Source organism: Oncorhynchus mykiss, chromosome 20 (genome assembly GCF_057628025.1).
Source record: "Oncorhynchus mykiss isolate SJ-2025 chromosome 20, ASM5762802v1, whole genome shotgun sequence".
Taxonomy (NCBI): Eukaryota; Metazoa; Chordata; class Actinopteri; order Salmoniformes; family Salmonidae; genus Oncorhynchus; species Oncorhynchus mykiss.
In genome coordinates this window covers 25965973-25983662 of record NC_143041.1, presented here as the reverse complement: position 1 = coordinate 25983662, position 17690 = coordinate 25965973, and the positions used below count along the sequence as shown (strand labels likewise).

The 17690-nt window shown below is 41.2% G+C and overlaps 2 protein-coding genes and 1 non-coding gene across 4 annotated transcripts; 1 reads left to right on the top strand and 2 right to left on the bottom strand.

The window, feature by feature from the left end:
* Positions 1-3844, bottom strand: LOC110499089 (28 kDa heat- and acid-stable phosphoprotein). The gene is made up of 6 exons (XM_021575983.3): positions 3613-3844; positions 3021-3103; positions 2198-2275; positions 1879-2003; positions 1533-1684; positions 1-1358 (listed from the first exon to the last, which is right to left on the bottom strand). The coding sequence occupies exons 1-6, from the start codon at positions 3623-3625 to the stop codon at positions 1324-1326; spliced, it is 486 nt and encodes a 161-aa protein (XP_021431658.1). The 5' UTR covers positions 3626-3844; the 3' UTR covers positions 1-1323.
* A 2333-nt stretch (positions 3845-6177) lies between these two features.
* Positions 6178-15278, bottom strand: LOC110499090 (chibby 1, beta catenin antagonist). 2 transcript variants are annotated; one of them, XM_021575984.3, is made up of 5 exons: positions 14958-15278; positions 14622-14728; positions 13825-13930; positions 13575-13687; positions 6178-6636 (listed from the first exon to the last, which is right to left on the bottom strand). In XM_021575984.3, the coding sequence occupies exons 2-5, from the start codon at positions 14697-14699 to the stop codon at positions 6556-6558; spliced, it is 378 nt and encodes a 125-aa protein (XP_021431659.1). In that variant the 5' UTR covers positions 14700-14728; positions 14958-15278; the 3' UTR covers positions 6178-6555. The 2 variants fall into 2 exon arrangements, with proteins under 2 accessions (XP_021431659.1, XP_021431660.1); XM_021575985.3 differs by lacking the exon at positions 6178-6636 and adding an exon at positions 11431-12670 and having other exon boundaries at positions 14958-15266.
* Positions 15279-15500: 222 nt separating this feature from the next.
* Positions 15501-15573, top strand: trnar-ccu (transfer RNA arginine (anticodon CCU)). The gene has a single exon. It is a non-coding gene; the product is annotated as a tRNA-Arg (tRNA).
* The last annotated feature ends 2117 nt before the right edge of the window (positions 15574-17690 follow it).

Genomic DNA, 17690 nt, shown 5'->3' with positions numbered 1-17690 from the left:
TTAATTTATCTATTAATGTATTTATTTCTATACAACAAATGAACTCAAAGACAAAAATCAAACAGTTGACCAATCCTGGAGAGTCATTATTATAAACATTAAAACACTTTGTATATACTGTATGTTTTCAAGAGAGAAATGAGTTTCAGCCACCTCCATTCATAGAATATTGCTTTCCTGTTAAAAGGCATCTCAGGTTCCAACCATCACACTATAGCATAGCATCCTTATGACTAATAGAGTGGGCGCGTTCCTCTGCCCAGCCGTTGCTTATGCATGCCAAATCTTACAATGCCCAGAAAGGTATTTTACCCATCAGCTAACCACATTATGTTATAGCAATCTGGTGCCTGACCACAGTCGATGAGGATGCACGCAACCATTGTTGATGCATCCAACTTCTGAGCAGGGGAACGCGACCATTGACATTGCCCTGTGTGAACTGTCAAAAGGCAAAAAAAATATAGAAGAGAAAACCATAGCACTGAAAAAGAGACTTACAGTATGAGGCCCCAGCAACGCTTTTTTCAAGGTAATTATGAAATATTAACAATTAATTTTTATGCCAACAGAGCTCCTTTTTGACTACAAGACTTTACGCTGCAAGGTGGTTCAATCAGAAATTAGAGCCAGCTGGCAGCTGAAACGAGCTAAACATGTCTGGGCAGAAACACAAACAGAATAAAGGGTAAAAACTCCAACACCTAAATAGAAGTTGCATAAAGGCTGACATTCCTTTATACATGTTCTGTCTGAGACACTTCTGCCTATGGGACCTCTTCTTTCCTTTGGAGGCAAATGACTTTGAACTGTCAGGTTGTGAATGAAGACAACTGGTAGAGATGAAACAGAACATAATAAAGAATACATAAAGATTTCCTGTATAACATGTTCCTCTGTCCCAACCACCACCACCTGATTCACCTTAATAACAGGTCAGATGAAAGTATACAAACCCCTACTCATCCTCCCACAACACTTCCCATTCATAAGTAAACAGTGTTAAAATGCAAAAAATATAATCAAAGAATGATCTCCAGCAGCTTTAGAATTAGAACACAGGGGAGGAGTGAAGACACTAGAACGCCTGCCGCTGTGACCTCACAGAATACGGAGGAACTAAACAGGCAAACCTGAAGTGCTCCTTTTCCGTCTCCTCCATAACGCCCGGCTCACACCCTTCCCTCATCGGAGATGAAGGGCAGGAGCCCAAGCACATGTTACCCCTGAGCTGACAACCCTCATATCGATCCCCTCCTACAGTCTTCTTGTATCTCCATCCTCCCCAGATCGTTTTCCAGGCCAAGTCCTCGGGAGACAGGCCTAACGCTTGGACTTGGAGTCTTCAGCTTCTTTTTCTAGGAAATCATCAGATAAAGACAGTCAGCCACTGAATTTAAAAGGAGCAACCACAGTCTGTCTGAATAAACAGTGCCCGTATGACTTTCTGACTAACCATTTAAGCCCTGTGTTCCTGTCAGACAGTATAGCACAAAGGACAAGCACAGTATGAGAGATTCCTTATCCCTCACCTTTTTTGAGGCCGTCCCTCTTCTTTTGTGCGTCCTCTCTCTGCTTCTTGATGATGGCCAGCCTGGCGAGGTCGGCCCGTGCCTGGTCTGTCTTCCCCTCTAGGTGAAGCTTCATGTAGCGTTCCTTAGCTTTCTGCTTCTCTATCTCCTCCCTGAGACAAAAAGCAAGATGGTCAAACAGGGTCCTGCTTTCAAGACTTTAGAATAACATATCCTTGCCTACACCTACTTCCAAGACTTTCACCAACAAGTCAAAACGGGCTCTTCCTAAATCCACTGACTTCAATCCTTTCATTTTAGACATTGGCATTAGGCCTGAGACTTGAAGGAAAAGAGAGATCCTCACCTCTCTCGGCGTGACAGCTCTTTGGGTGCGTTGACATCAAGCTCGGTCACCTTCTTACTTTTCTGCGATATACGGTTGGGATTCTCAATCTCAATCAATCCTTCCACTCCACTCTTCTTCTTATTCTGCAGTAACAGAACATCAAGACATTGAACAGAGAGCCAACACTGCAGCTCTGACTGAGGTAGTGCTGGCAAGTAAATGGTAGGTGACACTTTGAAAGTGAGTAGGTGCATCTTGACAAGCCTTTCAGTAAAACCACAACACTTCTAATTCCTTAGCGGACAGACTAGACATTAAAAGGAGATCCCGCACTCACAACGTCCTCCTCTTCACTGCTGCTGTCATCAGATCCTGATGACTTCTCCTCCTCCTTCTCTACTCCACCGTTCGCCTCCTATCACACATTCACAGGTTAGATCATGTTCAAGACGTCATGTCTGTTTGAAATGTATTTCACACCTCTGAATATATAGATATATGTTACTAGCTAAATTAACTGGTGCAGGAGGTCGAGCAGCCAGGCTATAGACTGCAAGGTAAACACATTTTTAACCATCCTTGACAATAACTCCAATCGAGGGCAGGTGGAACACCAAAAAGCAGAATAGAGAAAAATATTAAATCCACTTTTTGCAGAGTAAGGAGCTCCCTCGTAATTTAGTTGAAGGACATCGCTATCTTCCCAACATCATTGCTGGAACTAGAAGATGTCTGTCTTCCCCTCTAGGTGAAGCTTCATGTAGCGTTCCTTAGCTTTCTAAGTGACGCAGCCACACGTGGAAGAACATGAGCACTTTACACAGCTTCACCCAAAAAAAGACCTACACATATTCGAAAGGCATTTATCACACAGTATATTCTAAAGGTATTTCTCAATCTGGATTTAAAATATTTCGGTATATTTATTCATTGGAGTTACACCTGCAATTTGAAACGGGAGTTTAAGTCACTGGTGGGTTCCAAATCAAGAATTTATGAAATATCAGCAAGTAAATGCAGGTTGAAAATATATTTCCCACGCATTGCACTTGCAAAGCTGGAACCTTGTATGTGGTCTATAATACAGGGATTGTTTAGAACTGTTAACCACAAGGGGCAAAAACTAGATATCCCCTCAGAGCCATGGGTCCTTTACTCACCAGCTCTCTCTGTGCTTTCATCTGTCTATCAATCTCTTCAGGGTTGCTGAACTGCTTTCCCCGGCCCTTGTGACCTTTTTTACCTAAAAAACAAACAAACGACAAATGAGAGCAAGGCATGTTGTAGGAGATCAGAGACGAGTCAGACATGACGTCCACTCTGCAGGATGGTTACAGATGTCAGAAAGTGATTGAGCTTCTTCGATGCCTTACTATATTGTGGCATAATGTAACTTAGTTACATATCATTACTACTGGGGATGAAATTAACTGGTTGAAATCAACTGGGTACAAATGGTGTTCGCCAGACCAAGTTTAGCGATCAACTACTGTAGTGACAGTAGCCTAGCTTGCAAGCTAACTAGCTAGCTAATTAGTTAGCTAACAGCTGTAACTAGTTAGCTTGCTAGTTAACTAACGTTACGCCAGTTCTCACGAAACGTTGATACTCAAGTAGAAGATACATTTGACCAGATCCACCAATTAGTTAGCTAGCAAGCTATATTTCTTGAGTTGATATTACGTTGGCTGGCTAACTTAGCTAACAGTTACACTTGGAACGTTAGCGAAAATAACGGCGCTGGATACTCACCGCCTCTTGGCATATTTGGTATAGGAACTTGAACGACTAAGACCGCAAATAAATAAGTTCACTGTTTCCAGTTAAACATAGAGTTTATTTTCTAAAGAAAAGGCCTTCGCGACACAGTCCTCTTCCAGCTAGACTATATTTTACCCGCTTCCTGAGAGCAACAAGAGTGGAAGGCGTTAAAAGTACAATGACGCAATATTCAGCCAATCGCTACACAGGGATTTTGACAGACTTGTCAACAGACCATTCACACCAGGAAAACACATGCACAATGTACGAAAGGTAAAAATAGCCAATGATAAACACAGATCTATAGGTGCGTTGCTTTAACTAAGCACCGCCATAATAACTTTTGTGGCGGTCATTTTTTCACTAGCAAATGTTGCGTTTATATTTTTGTTCAGTACAGTTCACAGACAAGGCATGTGTATTTGTTATTGAAATGATTCAGAACTACGAGAGAACTTGCATCTCCAGACAAAATACATGTCCAAGATGGTCACATTTTCTATTTTGATCCTCCCATTCAAAATTGCAGTCCTTTTTGTTGACATCGGACAGCTTTGTTTTTCGTATAGGATTCAACCTCAGAGGCCCCTAAAGCATCTCTTTGGTCGTCTTCAGACCTGAGCCATAGAGCATGGCCAGTATGATGGAGGATATCCAGGCTGTGTCGCCGTGACCCACGAAAAAATCCTTCATCAGCTCTTTGAAGTAGACACTGATGGCTTTGGGGAAGGTGTAGGAGAACCCAGTAACAACGAAACAGCTGAGCAGCATTATGCTGCCCCCAGCCATCATCAGGGGATGAAGCCTCCATCCTCTTGGTTGTACTGACTCCCATTGTCCATCAAGAGGGTGTTCCTCGCTAGGAGGCAGGAGTGGGGTGTTACACAATCCATGTCTCAAATGTGGAATGTATATTGTGGAAGGAGGTACTGTGGCTCACACTGAGTAATAATTGGTCAATTCATAACCAAACAGTGAAAATGTCACTTTCTTTTTGTTTTCCCCCACACACTGGTGCAATGCTTACTCAATGAACGACTGACTAAGCCTTTGGATTATGATTGTATTTACTGCATTTGTTTACAGTGACTTGGCCAGTTTGAGAAAGCTAATCAGATTGAATTTGTCTGATATGGTGTCTGAGATTGCTGTTAATAACAGCTTGTTACTATAGAATTGTCTCTTGCCACACAGAAGTATGATGTAACTCTATTTACTTGATGGATGGGCTTGTTTGTTTAGGCCTTGAATTAAATATCTGCTTAGTTGCTGGTGTCTGATCTTGACACATTCACTGACCCATTTCACCACAATCTCAAGCATCCCCACCAATAAAAGTACATTTTGAGTTAATGGAGTCTACAGTTATCCCTCTTTAAGAAAATGTATAAAAACCTTCTCTTGCATGGGTCCTCAGATCCTCAAAAGGTTCTATAGCTGCACCATCGAGAGCATCCTGACTGGTTGCATCCCTGCCTGGTATGGCAACTGCTCGGCCTCCGACTAGAGGGTAGTGTGTACGGCCCAGTACATCACTGGGGCCAAGCTTCCTGCCATCCAGGACCTCTATACCAGGCGGTGTCAGAGGAAGGCCCTCGAAATTGTCAAAGACTCCACCCACCCTAGTCATAGACTGTTCTCTCTGCTACCGCACAGCAAGCGGTACCGGAGCACCAAGTCTAGAAGCCTCTTGAACCTAAACAGCTTCTACCCCCAAGCCATAAGCCTCCTGAACATCTAATCAAATGGCTACCCAGACTATTTGCATTGCCGCCCGTACCCTCTTTTACGCTACTGCTCTCTGTTTATTATCTATGCATAGTCACTTTAATAACTCTACCTACATGTACAAATGACCTCAATTACCTCGACTAACCGGTGCCCCCACACATTGACTTTGTATTGGTACTCCCTGTAATATAGCCTCGCTATTGTTATTTTACTGCTGCGCTTAAATTATTTGTTTTATTTTTGGGGGTATTTTTCTTAAAACTGCATTTTTGGTTAAGGGCTTGTAAGTAAGCATTTCACTCTAAGGTCTAACCCTGTTGTATTCAGCACGTGACAAATAACATTGGATTTGACATTGTTAAACACATGGCAAAAACATTACAGGAATGTTACAGTAAAGAATTTTAGCTGAATAATAGGATGCAGTATGTATAATGAAGTAAACTGCTGGAGAAATCTGCTGAGATCACTGAAACCAGCTTGTTTTTCAGCTACAGAATTAAATAGCCTACCTCTAATGACATTCCTCACATTCAACATCTGGTGTAACAACATTCTAGTAGTTACATTGTAATAACAATCTCACCTGACCTGTGATAGAAAACCACAGGGATCCAAGAGATGGTAGAAATATCCAGTGATACAGTTCTGAAGATGGAGACCTGTTGAATTTGTAAACTCCACAATCCAGAGCATCCTTCTGCCCCCCCCCCCACCCCACACATTCTTGCCAGTTTACATCAGACGTTGGTCTAAGCTTGCATTAGTATGGGCACTTGCATACTAATACAGACATGTATGCAAACAAAACATAACTTTATGAAATGTAGTTAAAACCTTTTAATAAAGTAGAAAGGATATGAAAACAAATATTCTAATACACACAGCTGCCAAACCCATACACACACACACACACAGGACGTTGAATATAAATCATTGTATTCTAAAATAGTTCAGCACTGATACGATAATGCTTACAAAATTAATGAATCAAAGAAATTCATTTTTATAAAAGGATAGGGCACATTTAAACTCTCATACCTTCAACGATTTAAAATCCATATAACGTATATAACGTATAAAAGTCTAATTTTACAGCACAGTTGGTCACTAACACTGCCATCCATCACCATCCCTCATCTATCCCCTTAATTAATTCCTTTTCAAGTGTCACTGGGAAACCCGTCTTCAGTTTTCTATTCATCACTTCTTCCTTCGGCTGTGATTTTTCACCTCCTCCAGTTCCTTCTCCATCAGGTGAGACTCTGCAGTGGTTTCTGACAACTTAAGGGAAAGGAAATCGGTTACTTAACCTCTAATTTTCTAAGCCGTTGTTTATATTTTTAACTAAGTTAACACATGGAGTTGTTTTAAAATGGTCATACCATGGATCCTTTAGCTATTGGATTTAGAATTTTAAGACCCTTTAAGGTAATTTGTTTTATTTTTATAATTTGATAAAATATTGAATTTGGCCCAAAGAAACACACTGAATAACACATTCATAAATGGCAAAAAAGACAAACACCGCCGTAGCTCTGCCACTTTTCACCGCAGCTGTGGAAGGGCGACATTGGCGGATGCGGTGGATTGAGACTCAGCCAATGCAAACTGACCGATTTTGATGGGGATTTTTGTATTATGTTCATTAGATTGACGCACGGGTACATCAATAGAGTCTTAAGGATTTTAAAAGGGAGTGTAGCACTTATTTCTCACTGCCAAAAACGCATATAATTTTAACTTAGAGAACGCCAAGAAAACATTACCAAATTAAACTCTTTAATCAATTATTATAATGTGGCGGGCAAATTGGGCGTCTACTCGTCCCTCTGCAGGGCACATTTCATCCCTGAAAACTTCCACCGCTATAAACAATGGAAGGAGTGCTTCAGCAAGAGGTTGCTTCTCAAAGTGGATGCTGTCCCTACCATCAATGTGGCTTCTAAAGCATCTCAAACAGCCAGCACCACCAGCAGCACCCAAGCATTATCATGGGCTTCAGTGAGCATGTAAATCAACCTGGTAAGTGAAAGAGTTAGCTTGCTACCTCTATGCTAATGTTTGCTTGCTATATTGCACTTAGCTCACAGCTTTCATCTAAATAACAATGATTCAGATTGTTTAATAGTCACATGTACAGGGTTGCAGGTAGCCTAGCGGTTAAGAACGTTGAGCCAGTAACTGAAAGGTCATTGGTTTGAATCCCAAAGCCGACTAGGTGAACAATCTGTCGACGTGCCTTTGCGCAATGCACATAACAATCATTGCTCCTGTAAGTCGCTCTGGACAAGTGTGTCTGCTAAATGACGTAAATGTGATTGCAGGGTGCAGTGAAAATCTTAGGCTTCGAGCTCCTGCAATGTTTTATCGGAGCTCGAGGCGAGGCGCCCTCTGTCGGTGCCATCTTAGCCAAGATAAAAACTAAACAAATGTAGACGTCTGCCAGCTGTTGGTCGCTAACTGCTGATGCTGTCATACTATAGATTGCCTTGTACTATGGGAAAGAGTAGTGTTGGTGATTGTGGAGGCTGCACGTTGCGATAATTTGGCCATTTTGTGGCTCTAGGAGAGTTGTCTATAAAGCCTGCCGATTGTGGGTTCATCCGAAATGACATTTTGGAGATTCCCCAGAGCCATGCCTTTACTGGAGGGGTGGATTGTGCTCATTGTGAAAGTTTTTAATTTGTTTATTTTAGGATTAATGTTGTCACGGTTACTTCTTGCTGGAGAGGCAGCTGCTAACATTAGTTTGCTATAGCTAGCTATCCTCTTCCTCCATTTCTGAATGAATTTGTGGCCATTTGTTTTCCACTAGCAAAATAAGTGAGCTAGATTGTTAGTGTACTGCAATATGTCGATAACACAGCTAAGTTTGACACTGGTATGGGCTAGTAAATATCCTAAACCTAGCCAGCTAGATGTGAAGCTAAAACCGGGGAGAGCGAGGAGAGAATTCATTTTCTGTTTCATCTGCTGCTGGCTTGCTCAAATACATATTTCCACATGTAATTTATGAAATTAGATTTTTATTCCATAAAGATTGTAATTTAGTCAATATGTTGTGAATATTGTCGAAAAGTTTTCCATACTAAAAAGTGAAGTGCCACTTACAGCTTACCATGTACAGTGCATTCAAAAAGTATTCAGACCCCTTGACTTTTCCACATTTTATTACATTACAACATTCAAAAAAATTATGAAAAATATTTTCCCCTCACTCTATACACAATACCCCATAATGAGAACGCAAAAACAGGTTAATAGAAATGTTTGCACGTGTATTACAAATAAAAACGGAAGAATCCCATTTACATAAGTATTCAGACCCTTTATTCAGTACTTTGTTGAAAGTTCTCATTCTTTCCTTTACATGGATCAGTCGTCCTGGTCCCTTTGCAGAAAAACAGCCCCAAAGCATGATGTTTCCACCCCCAAGCGTCACAGTAGGTATGGTGTTCTTTGGATGCAACTCAGCATTCTTTGTCCTCCAAACAAGAGTTTGGGTTGAGTTTTTACCAAAAAGTTATATTTTGGTTTCATCTGACCATATGACATTCTCCCAATCTTCTTCTGGATCATCCAAATGCTCTCTAGCAAACTTCAGACGGGCCTGGACATGTACTGGCTTAAGCAGGGGGACACGTCTAGCACTGCAGGATTTGAGTCCCTGGCGGTGTAGTGTGTTACTGATGGTAGGCTTTGTTACTTTGGTCCCAGCTCTCTGCAGTTCATTCACTAGGTCCCCCCGTGTGGTTCTGGGATTTTTGCTCACCGTTCTTGTGATCATTTTGACCCCATGGGGTGAGATCTTGCGTGGAGCCCCAGATCGAGGGAGATTATCAGTGGTCTTGTACGTCTTCCATTTCCTAATAATTGCTCCCACAGTTGATTTCTTCAAACCAAGCTGCTTACCTATTGCAGATTCAGTCTTCCCAGCTTGGTGCAGGTCTACAATTTTGTTTCTGGTGTCCTTTGACAGCTCTTTGGTATTGGCCATAGTGGAGTTTGGAGTGTGACTGTTTGAGGTTGTGGACAGGTGTCTTTTATACTGATAACAAGTTCAAACAGGTGCCATTAATACAGGCAACGAGTGGAGGACAGAGGAGCCTCTTAAATAAAAAGTTACAGGTCTGTGAGAGCCAGAAATCTTGCTTGTTTGTAGGTGACCAAATACTTATTTTCCACCATAATTTGCAAATAAATTCATTAAAAATCCTACAATGTGATTTTCTGGACTTTTTTTTTTTCATTTTGCTTGTCATAGTTGAAGTGTACCTATGATGAAAATTACAGGTCTCTCATCTTTTTAAGTGGGAGAACATGCACAATTGGTGGCTGACTAAATACTTTTTTGCCCCACTGTATATACACAGGTGCGTGCCTTTCCAAATAATGTCCAATCAATTGAATTTACCACAGGTGGACTCCAATCAAGTTGTAGATACATCAAGGATGATCTATGGAAACAGGATGCACCGGAGCTCAATTGAGTCTCATAGCAAAGGGTCTGAATACTTTAAATGTTAAAAAAAAAAATGTATACATTTGCAAAACATTCTAAAAACTTGTTTTCGCTTTGTCAATATGGGGTATTGTGTGTAGACTAATGAGGGAAAACATTATTTCATCCATTTTAGAGTAAGGCTGTAATGTAACAAAATGTGGGAAAAGTCAAGGGGTCTAAATACTTTCCGAATTTAGACCCCTTAATATTAGTTCATATACAGCACCAACTACATAAATACAGTGCCTTGCGAAAGTATTCGGCCCCCTTGAACTTTGCAACCTTTTGCCACATTTCAGGCTTCAAACATAAAGATATAAAACTGTATTTTTTTGTGAAGAATCAACAACAAGTGGGACACAATCATGAAGTGGAACGACATTTATTGGATATTTCAAACTTTTTTAACAAATCAAAAACTGAAAAATTGGGCAATCAACTTATATCTTTATGTTTGAAGCCTGAAATGTGGCAAAAGGTCGCAAAGTTCAAGGGGGCCAAATACTTTCGCAAGGCACCGTATTACTGCACTGTCGGAACTAGAAGGAAAAGCATTGCGCTACACTCGCATTAACATCTGCTAACTAATGTGTATGTGACAAATAACATTTGATTTGAAAGCAGCTGCCTGTGCGCCTTTCGTCTCACTTTTAGAAAGCAGAAACCTTGCCAGTTTGCTTTGCTATAATAAATGTGCATTGTCATGCAGTGACAGAATGATAGGCCTAATTGTGATAATGAAAATCATTAATGATTTCTTATTTGGGCTAACTTTTTTTTTTTACTTCTTGCTGTTGACCCACTTCATCCTCATCCTACATCCCTAATCCCTACCCACCGCTCACTCCATCAATCTTGGTCGTCCATCTTTCTAAATGAAAATGTCATATTCTTACAGATCAATCCGGCTGGCAAAATCATTAAACATTGCTAAGTTATTTAGCTGTAGTGTGGATTTATGGCAGTTTAAAAATATATATAAATCAGCACCCAAATATTGTGTTGCCTACGCAGTATTTGCACTATCAGACTAGCTGGCAGGTGGAAAAATCTGAGCGAGCCGCCCCCTCGTTGGATACTGTTACAATGAATATTGTCTGAGCTGGCTTGTTGATACAACGCTTCAATATTCACTAAATGTTTCTCTTCCCTGGTGAATAATGCAAACCCAAGGGTGGCTTCATATACAGTAGTTTATAGCAGGGGGTCAGTAACCTTTTTCACGTGGAGTGCCAATTTACAATTGCTCCTACCATTTCTAAAGATTTGCGAGCCAGGTATGATTTAAATATAGGTCTACGCATTGTAAGCTACTTAACTGTGCCCCCATCAATGTCTAACTGCCCACAAACTAAATAAGGATGTAGCTGGTTACTCGTCAGAGGAGCCGTCCATTCATACCAGGCCACGGAGCTCCACTATGCCTACTTGTACTGAGGCGCTGAATCTTTGCCAAGATATGCCACACCTGTCAGGTAGATAGACTGTCAAAGAAGCCAATTAAACAACGTGATCATTACACAGATGCACCTTGTGCTTGGAACAATAAAAGGCCACTCTAAAATGTGCAGTTTTGTTACACAGCACAATGCCACAGATGTCTTAAGTTTAATATCACATGCACAAGTACAGTGAAATGCCTTCCTTACAAACTCAAAACCCAGCAATGCAATAATCAATAACAATGTATTACTAGAAATAAAATAAAAAATATGAAACACACAACAAGTAAGCAAGCATACTAAATACAGGGTCAGTTTCAATACCATATTTACAATGTGCAGGGATGCTGGTGTGATGGAGGTAAATATGTATAGGGGTAAGATGACTAGGCATCAGGATATAAGATAAACAGAGTAGCAGCAGCTTGCATGTGAGTGGGTGACTCTACACACTCGCACACCAATGATCACACCTGTCAGGTGGATGGATTATCTTGACAAAGGAGAAATGCTCACAAACACAAATATAAACACATTTGTGCACCAAATTTGAGAGAAATAAGCTTTGTGTGTATGGACCATTTCTGGGATATTTTATTTCAGCACATGAAACTTGGGACCAGGGCATAAAATGTCATTTTTGGTCCACCAGCCACTGTGGCAAGTAGATTAAAAAACAAATCTATCTGCCACTCAGGTTTTTTACCAGCACAAATATTTTTGTTCTGCTAAAATTACACCAACACAAAAAAAAACAGATGAGCATGCTTTGTAATGTTTCTAAAACAAATGTATTACTAGTAAGAAGTAGTGTGGTATTTTGTTTAATTTCATGTTTTGTGAGTTTTAACCAAAATATCACGGATGAGACAAAAATGTTCATCAGTCCCTTTAAGGGTGCGGTGTTACCGTGCTAACTTGACTTCATTTTTGTGCCGGTGAGATTGAATCTACCTAGGAGAAGCATGGTCTTCTCTTCCCAACAGTTTAAACTCTAACATGGAAAAACAACCTAGCTTGTGAACAAAACAATGTAAATAGCCAAAAAAGCCAACAAAGTCTCACTTCAGTAGACTTTAATTATATATATTCCTACATAATTAGCCCAGAACGTTTTTTTGCGTTATTAAATACAGCTGGAAAGAACTTTTGGATATCAGAGAGGCGGTAACTCACCAGCATTCCGACCAGAAATACGACTTTCCCAAATTGGATTCTTTGTTCATACCCCCCAATTGAACTTATCCCTTTAGCTGCTCCAAGACGTTGCCGGCGGTGAAAAGGTATTCGGACTGGACTTCTAGTCCGACTCAAGAGGCATGCACACCATCCACCGTTTCCGATTATATTACTCGCCAATGTTCGGTCCCTGGACAACAAAATAGACGGGCTCAGGGTGATTTGATTTGACCACCCTCCAATCGTGGCTAGTGAAATAGACATCTTACCCGCCAATGCCAAAATGTTAGGCCCTGCATTGGACCAACACTTTACATGTTGCATTTAGATTTTTGTTCAGTGTACTTAAAAAAACACTTCAACCAGTAAAATGGCTCTTTGGCTAGCTTTGCTACAGTCTATTTCAATGAGTGTTCGCATTCTAACATAGAATGTTGCATCCAAATAGGTATTTCGCAACAATCACAAACAAATATAATCTTAGCGACTGTTCAAGCATTAATCAAAACAACAATGTAAGCCAACTATGTTTAAGTAATAACTAAGTGGCCTCTGCGCCACCAGATTCTTGGTTCGAGCCCAGGCTCTGTCGGTCGCGACCGGGAGGCGACGCACAATTGGCCCAGCTTCGTACGGGTTAGGGAGGGTTTGGCCGGCAGGAATATCCTTGTCTTATCGCGCACTAGCAACTCCTATGGCGGGCCGGGTGCAGTGCACGCTGACCAGGTCGCCAGGTGTACGGTGTTTCCTCTGACACATTTGTGCGGCTGGGTTCCAGGTTGGATGTGCATTGCGTCAAGAAGCAGTGCGGATAGGTTGGGTTGTGTTTCGGAGGATGCATGGCTCTCGACCGTCGCCTCTCCTAAGTCCGTACGGGAGTTGCAGCGATGAGACAAGACTGTAACTACTACCAATTAGGTTTTAAAAAAGTAATAACTAAGTAAATCTGGGCTATGGTGTATGGGCGCAGACAGTAAAGGGCAGTTGTTAACCCCCAACATGTCTGTTGTACTTGTTTATGACGTGAATAGTGACTGAGGATAAAAAATGAGTCCCTTTTTCCACCTGCAACTGTATGGCTGATGATAACTCACCATGTCCAACAGGAGGTCAATCTTCAGCCTCAGTAGGTTGTTCTCCTCTTCAAGCTGTAAGTTCCTCTTTTTTAGTCTCTGCACCTCCTTCCCTGATGCATTCCCTCCAGACTCTGGGGGCAAGAAACAAAACACATGAAGAAAAACAAAAAGGATCAGTGGGGATCAGATAGATCAGACTTCTTACAATAGCAGTGCAGACAGTGCAGTTAGTGCAGTTTTCTACTGCATTTAAGTGAAGATCAGTTACCTGCAATCCATTGTCCCTCTTCAAATTTCAAGCTCTGCCCCCCGATGTTCATTACAGGGGCTCCATATTCAAGACCCAACTCTATTTCCCTCGTAGACCGATCCAACTAGACCCAAGAAATGACCCAACAAAGGGGTGATTACACAGACTAACTTCAGATAACCAACAGATGCACATAGAGCTCCACAGTGGAGGTGTCATAATACTTATACAATCTATCGATCAAACAGGGAAATGGATCCAATCGTTTTTGCACCTTTCATTTTTCCCATAGGGGATTTTAGAAACACTTAAAATAAGGGCTGTTTCTCATGTAGGCTTACCCTGGCATGAGGTTTTGATAACCTTGTAAATCTTTCTCGGACAAAGTTACTTTTATCAATATATTCAAATCCATTTACTCTCAGATTTGAGGGGGTAAATACAGCCGAATATATTGTTAAGTCACTTTTTTCTTATTTTAAATGTTTCTAAAAATGTCCTATGGGAAAACTGAATGGTGGAAAAACGATTGGAACCATTTCCGTATTTGATCGCTAGGTTATGGGGATTATGACACATACTGTGGTGTAATACTCTATAGCAGGGTTTCCTAAACTCAGACCCTCCCCCAATAGTTGATTCAAATAACCAATTTATCATCCAGCTTTGATTATTTGAATCAGCTGTATAAAGCTATGGCAAAAAAACTAAAACGTGCACCCAGGGGTGGCCCCAGCCCAGGACCAAGTGTGGGAAACCCTGCTCTGGTACACAAGAATGTGTTTGCTGATTACAGGGGAATTTGATCAACTCACCGTGTGCAGATTGGAGAGAGAAACAGACTTGCGAGGAGGGGTTTTCTTTGGACTGAAGGTGTTTCCAAAAAACGGCATCTTCTTAATCAGCGGCGTTATAGATAGCTCTGAAGTGAGACAAACAGAGTTTGTGGAAGTTTAATGTTGGATTCATAACTTTTTACTTTGCAGCTTTAGAAATAATCAAATAGCGTTAACTAGCTACGCAACGCGATAGCTAGGACTAATAGCATTGCCAGCTAGCCAAGGCTACCAACAGCTAACGTTACACCACTATCTTTGCTGTTTTGATGAAGTAGCTAGCTTAATCTGCTACTGTACAGCGCTAATATTTACCTTATTCCTTATCATTGGTTAGCAGAGGCTTCCCTTCTCTTTTTCGCCCAGCTAGGTTATTTTTACCTGTTTTTTTACACACATGCAGGTTACTGCGCAAGATCCATTTTGCCCCAACCGGGTAATAATGGAAGAATCTGCAAATGGCAGCACAGCATTTGAGTTGGATGATATCAAATAATGTTACAATGTAATGATTGTTTACTTTAACTACATACAATTCGATTCTATATAATATGACAAAGTCTAGGTTTGATCCTTGTAATAATGTAAAAATTTGATCAATACCCCTGCTGTTGAGTTTAAGTGGAATAGTCTGTCAATGTGAATGTATCACCATGGTGATAGCGTCACTTTGTGGTTGTTTACAGAAAGCTTCGATCTAATTATTTTCCCCGATAGTTTTCTGTGTGTCATTCATTACTCGATTTAACAGATTTATCAGCCGATACAAAAAGTCGTTCCCATCACTGTTACTACATTTCCCGTGGTTATCACGAATATTAATTTGATAAAGGCCTAACCCCGCCCATTTCACAACTAGCCCCAGTGGCCTAATGGATAAGGCACTGGCCTCCTAAGCCAGGGATTGTGGGTTCGAGTCCCATCTGGGGTGAAACATTTTTGTCCATTGAATTGTTCAAAGCTGTGTCAACAACTAAATACAATGTTTATTATCAACATAGCAAATAGCTTAAAAGCGTACATATATATATATATATATATACACACATTATGAATCTTATCAAATTGACAAGGATTATAGTTGGAAATGTGTAGCCAAAGTCATCCTACAAAGGATCAATCTCATGTAGCCTCAGTGCTGACCATGCCGCTCGTGGCAAAATAAATGTACACAATTTATTCAATCACTGCTCGCGCGCGCAAAGGAGCGTCTGCTTTGCAAGCGATAAAATAGAAATCAGTTTGAGGTGTAAGTCCTGCCTCTCCCATCTCGCACAGCCGGTTTGGGTACGGTGTAACATGCTGAACAGACCACATGCACGCATGAATCCACGTGTACACGTTGATTTTGTCCACACACACCAGACGGGATCAGGACATGCAGGTTGAAATATCAAAACAAACTCTGAACCAACTCAGGTCCTGTATGTATCTAACCGACCCACTCTGCCCTTTATTCGCCATTTATTGCTTTATGCCTCTCTCTAATGTCAATATGCCTTGTCTACTGCTGTCTTGGCTAGTTTTAATTGCTTTATTTCACTGTAGAGCCCTCAGTCCCCCTCAAATTGCCTTAGATAGCTATTTCGTCCTATCTCACACACATGCAGAGACCTCACCTACAGTGGGGCAAAAAAGTATTTAGTCAGCCACCAATTGTGCAAGTTCTCCCACTTAAAAAGGTGAGAGAGGTAATTTTCATCATAGGTACACTTCAACTATGACAGACAAAATGAGAAAAAAAAATTCAGAAAATCACATTGTAGGATTTTTTATGAATTTATTTGCCAATTATGGTGGAAAATAAGTATTTGGTCACCTACAAACAAGCAAGATTTGTCTCTCACATACCTGTAACTTCTTCTTTAAGAGGCTCCTCTGACCTCCACTCGTTACCTGTATTAATGGCACCTGTTTGAACTTGTTATCAGTATAAAAGACACCTGTCCACAACGTCAAACAGTCACACTCCAAACTCCACTATGGCCAAGACCAAAGAGCTGTCAAATCAACTGTGGGAGCAATTATTAGGAAATGGAAGACATACAAGACCACTGATAATCTCCCTCGATCTGGGGCTCCACGCAAGATCTCACCCCGTGGGGTCAAAATGATCACAAGAACGGTGAGCAAAAATCCCAGAACCACACGGGGGGACCTAGAGAATGACCTGCAGAGAGCTGTGACCAACGTAACAAAGCCTACCATCAGCAAGGGCATTGAAGATGAAACGTGGCTGGGTCTTTCAGCATGACGAAGTGCGAAGTTGCTAGATATTGGCAGAAACTAGAACACGCTGTCGTACCCGTTGATCCAGAGCATCCCAAACGTGCTCAATGGGTGACTTCTGGTAACTATTCTGACCATGGAACAACTGGGACATATTCAGCTTCCAGGAATTGTGTACAGATCCTTGAAGATAGGATGCATTATCATGCTGAAACATTAGGTGATGGCGGCAGATGAATGGCACGACAATGCCAGACAGGATCTCGTCACGATGCATTCAAATTGCCATTGATAAAATGCAATTGTGTTTGTTTTCCATAGCTTATGCCTACCCATACGATAACCCCACGCTATCATGGGGCACTCTGTTCACAACGTTGACCTCAGCAAACCGCTCACTCACACAACACCATACACATGGTCTGGGAACAGCTCTGGTGGACATTCCTGCAGTCAGCATGCCAATTGCACACTCCCTCAAAACTAGAGACATCTGTGGCATTGTGTTGTGAAACAAAACTGCACATTTTAGTGTCCTTTTATTGTCCTCAGCACAAGGTGGACCTATGTAATGATCATGCTGTTTAATCAGCATCTTGATATGTCCCACCTGTCAGGTGGATGGATTATTTTGGCAAAGGAGACATTTTCAGTAACAGGGAACAAATTTGTGCACAAAATTTGAGAGAAATAAGCTTTTTGTGCGTATGGAGCATTTCTAGGCTCTTTTATTTCAGCACATGAAACATGGGGCCAACACTTTACATGTTGCATTTATATTTTTGTTAAGTGTATATGCAACTGCACCGGAAGGTGCAT

Coding starts and splice junctions, on each gene's coding strand:
- LOC110499089 (XM_021575983.3), bottom strand. Junction 2,004..2,197: donor GCAGTGAAGAGGAGGACGTT/GTGAGTGCGGGA, acceptor CTGTTACTGCAG/AATAAGAAGAAGAGTGGAGT. Junction 1,685..1,878: donor GAGCTGTCACGCCGAGAGAG/GTGAGGATCTCT, acceptor TTTTTGTCTCAG/GGAGGAGATAGAGAAGCAGA.
- LOC110499090 (XM_021575984.3), bottom strand. CDS start 14,699: ATGCCGTTTTTTGGAAACACCTTCAGTCCAAAGAAAACCCCTCCTCGC. Junction 13,688..13,824: donor AGAGGGACAATGGATTGCAG/GTAACTGATCTT, acceptor TCTTGCCCCCAG/AGTCTGGAGGGAATGCATCA. Junction 6,637..13,574: donor TTGACCTCCTGTTGGACATG/GTGAGTTATCAT, acceptor CTTTCCCTTAAG/TTGTCAGAAACCACTGCAGA.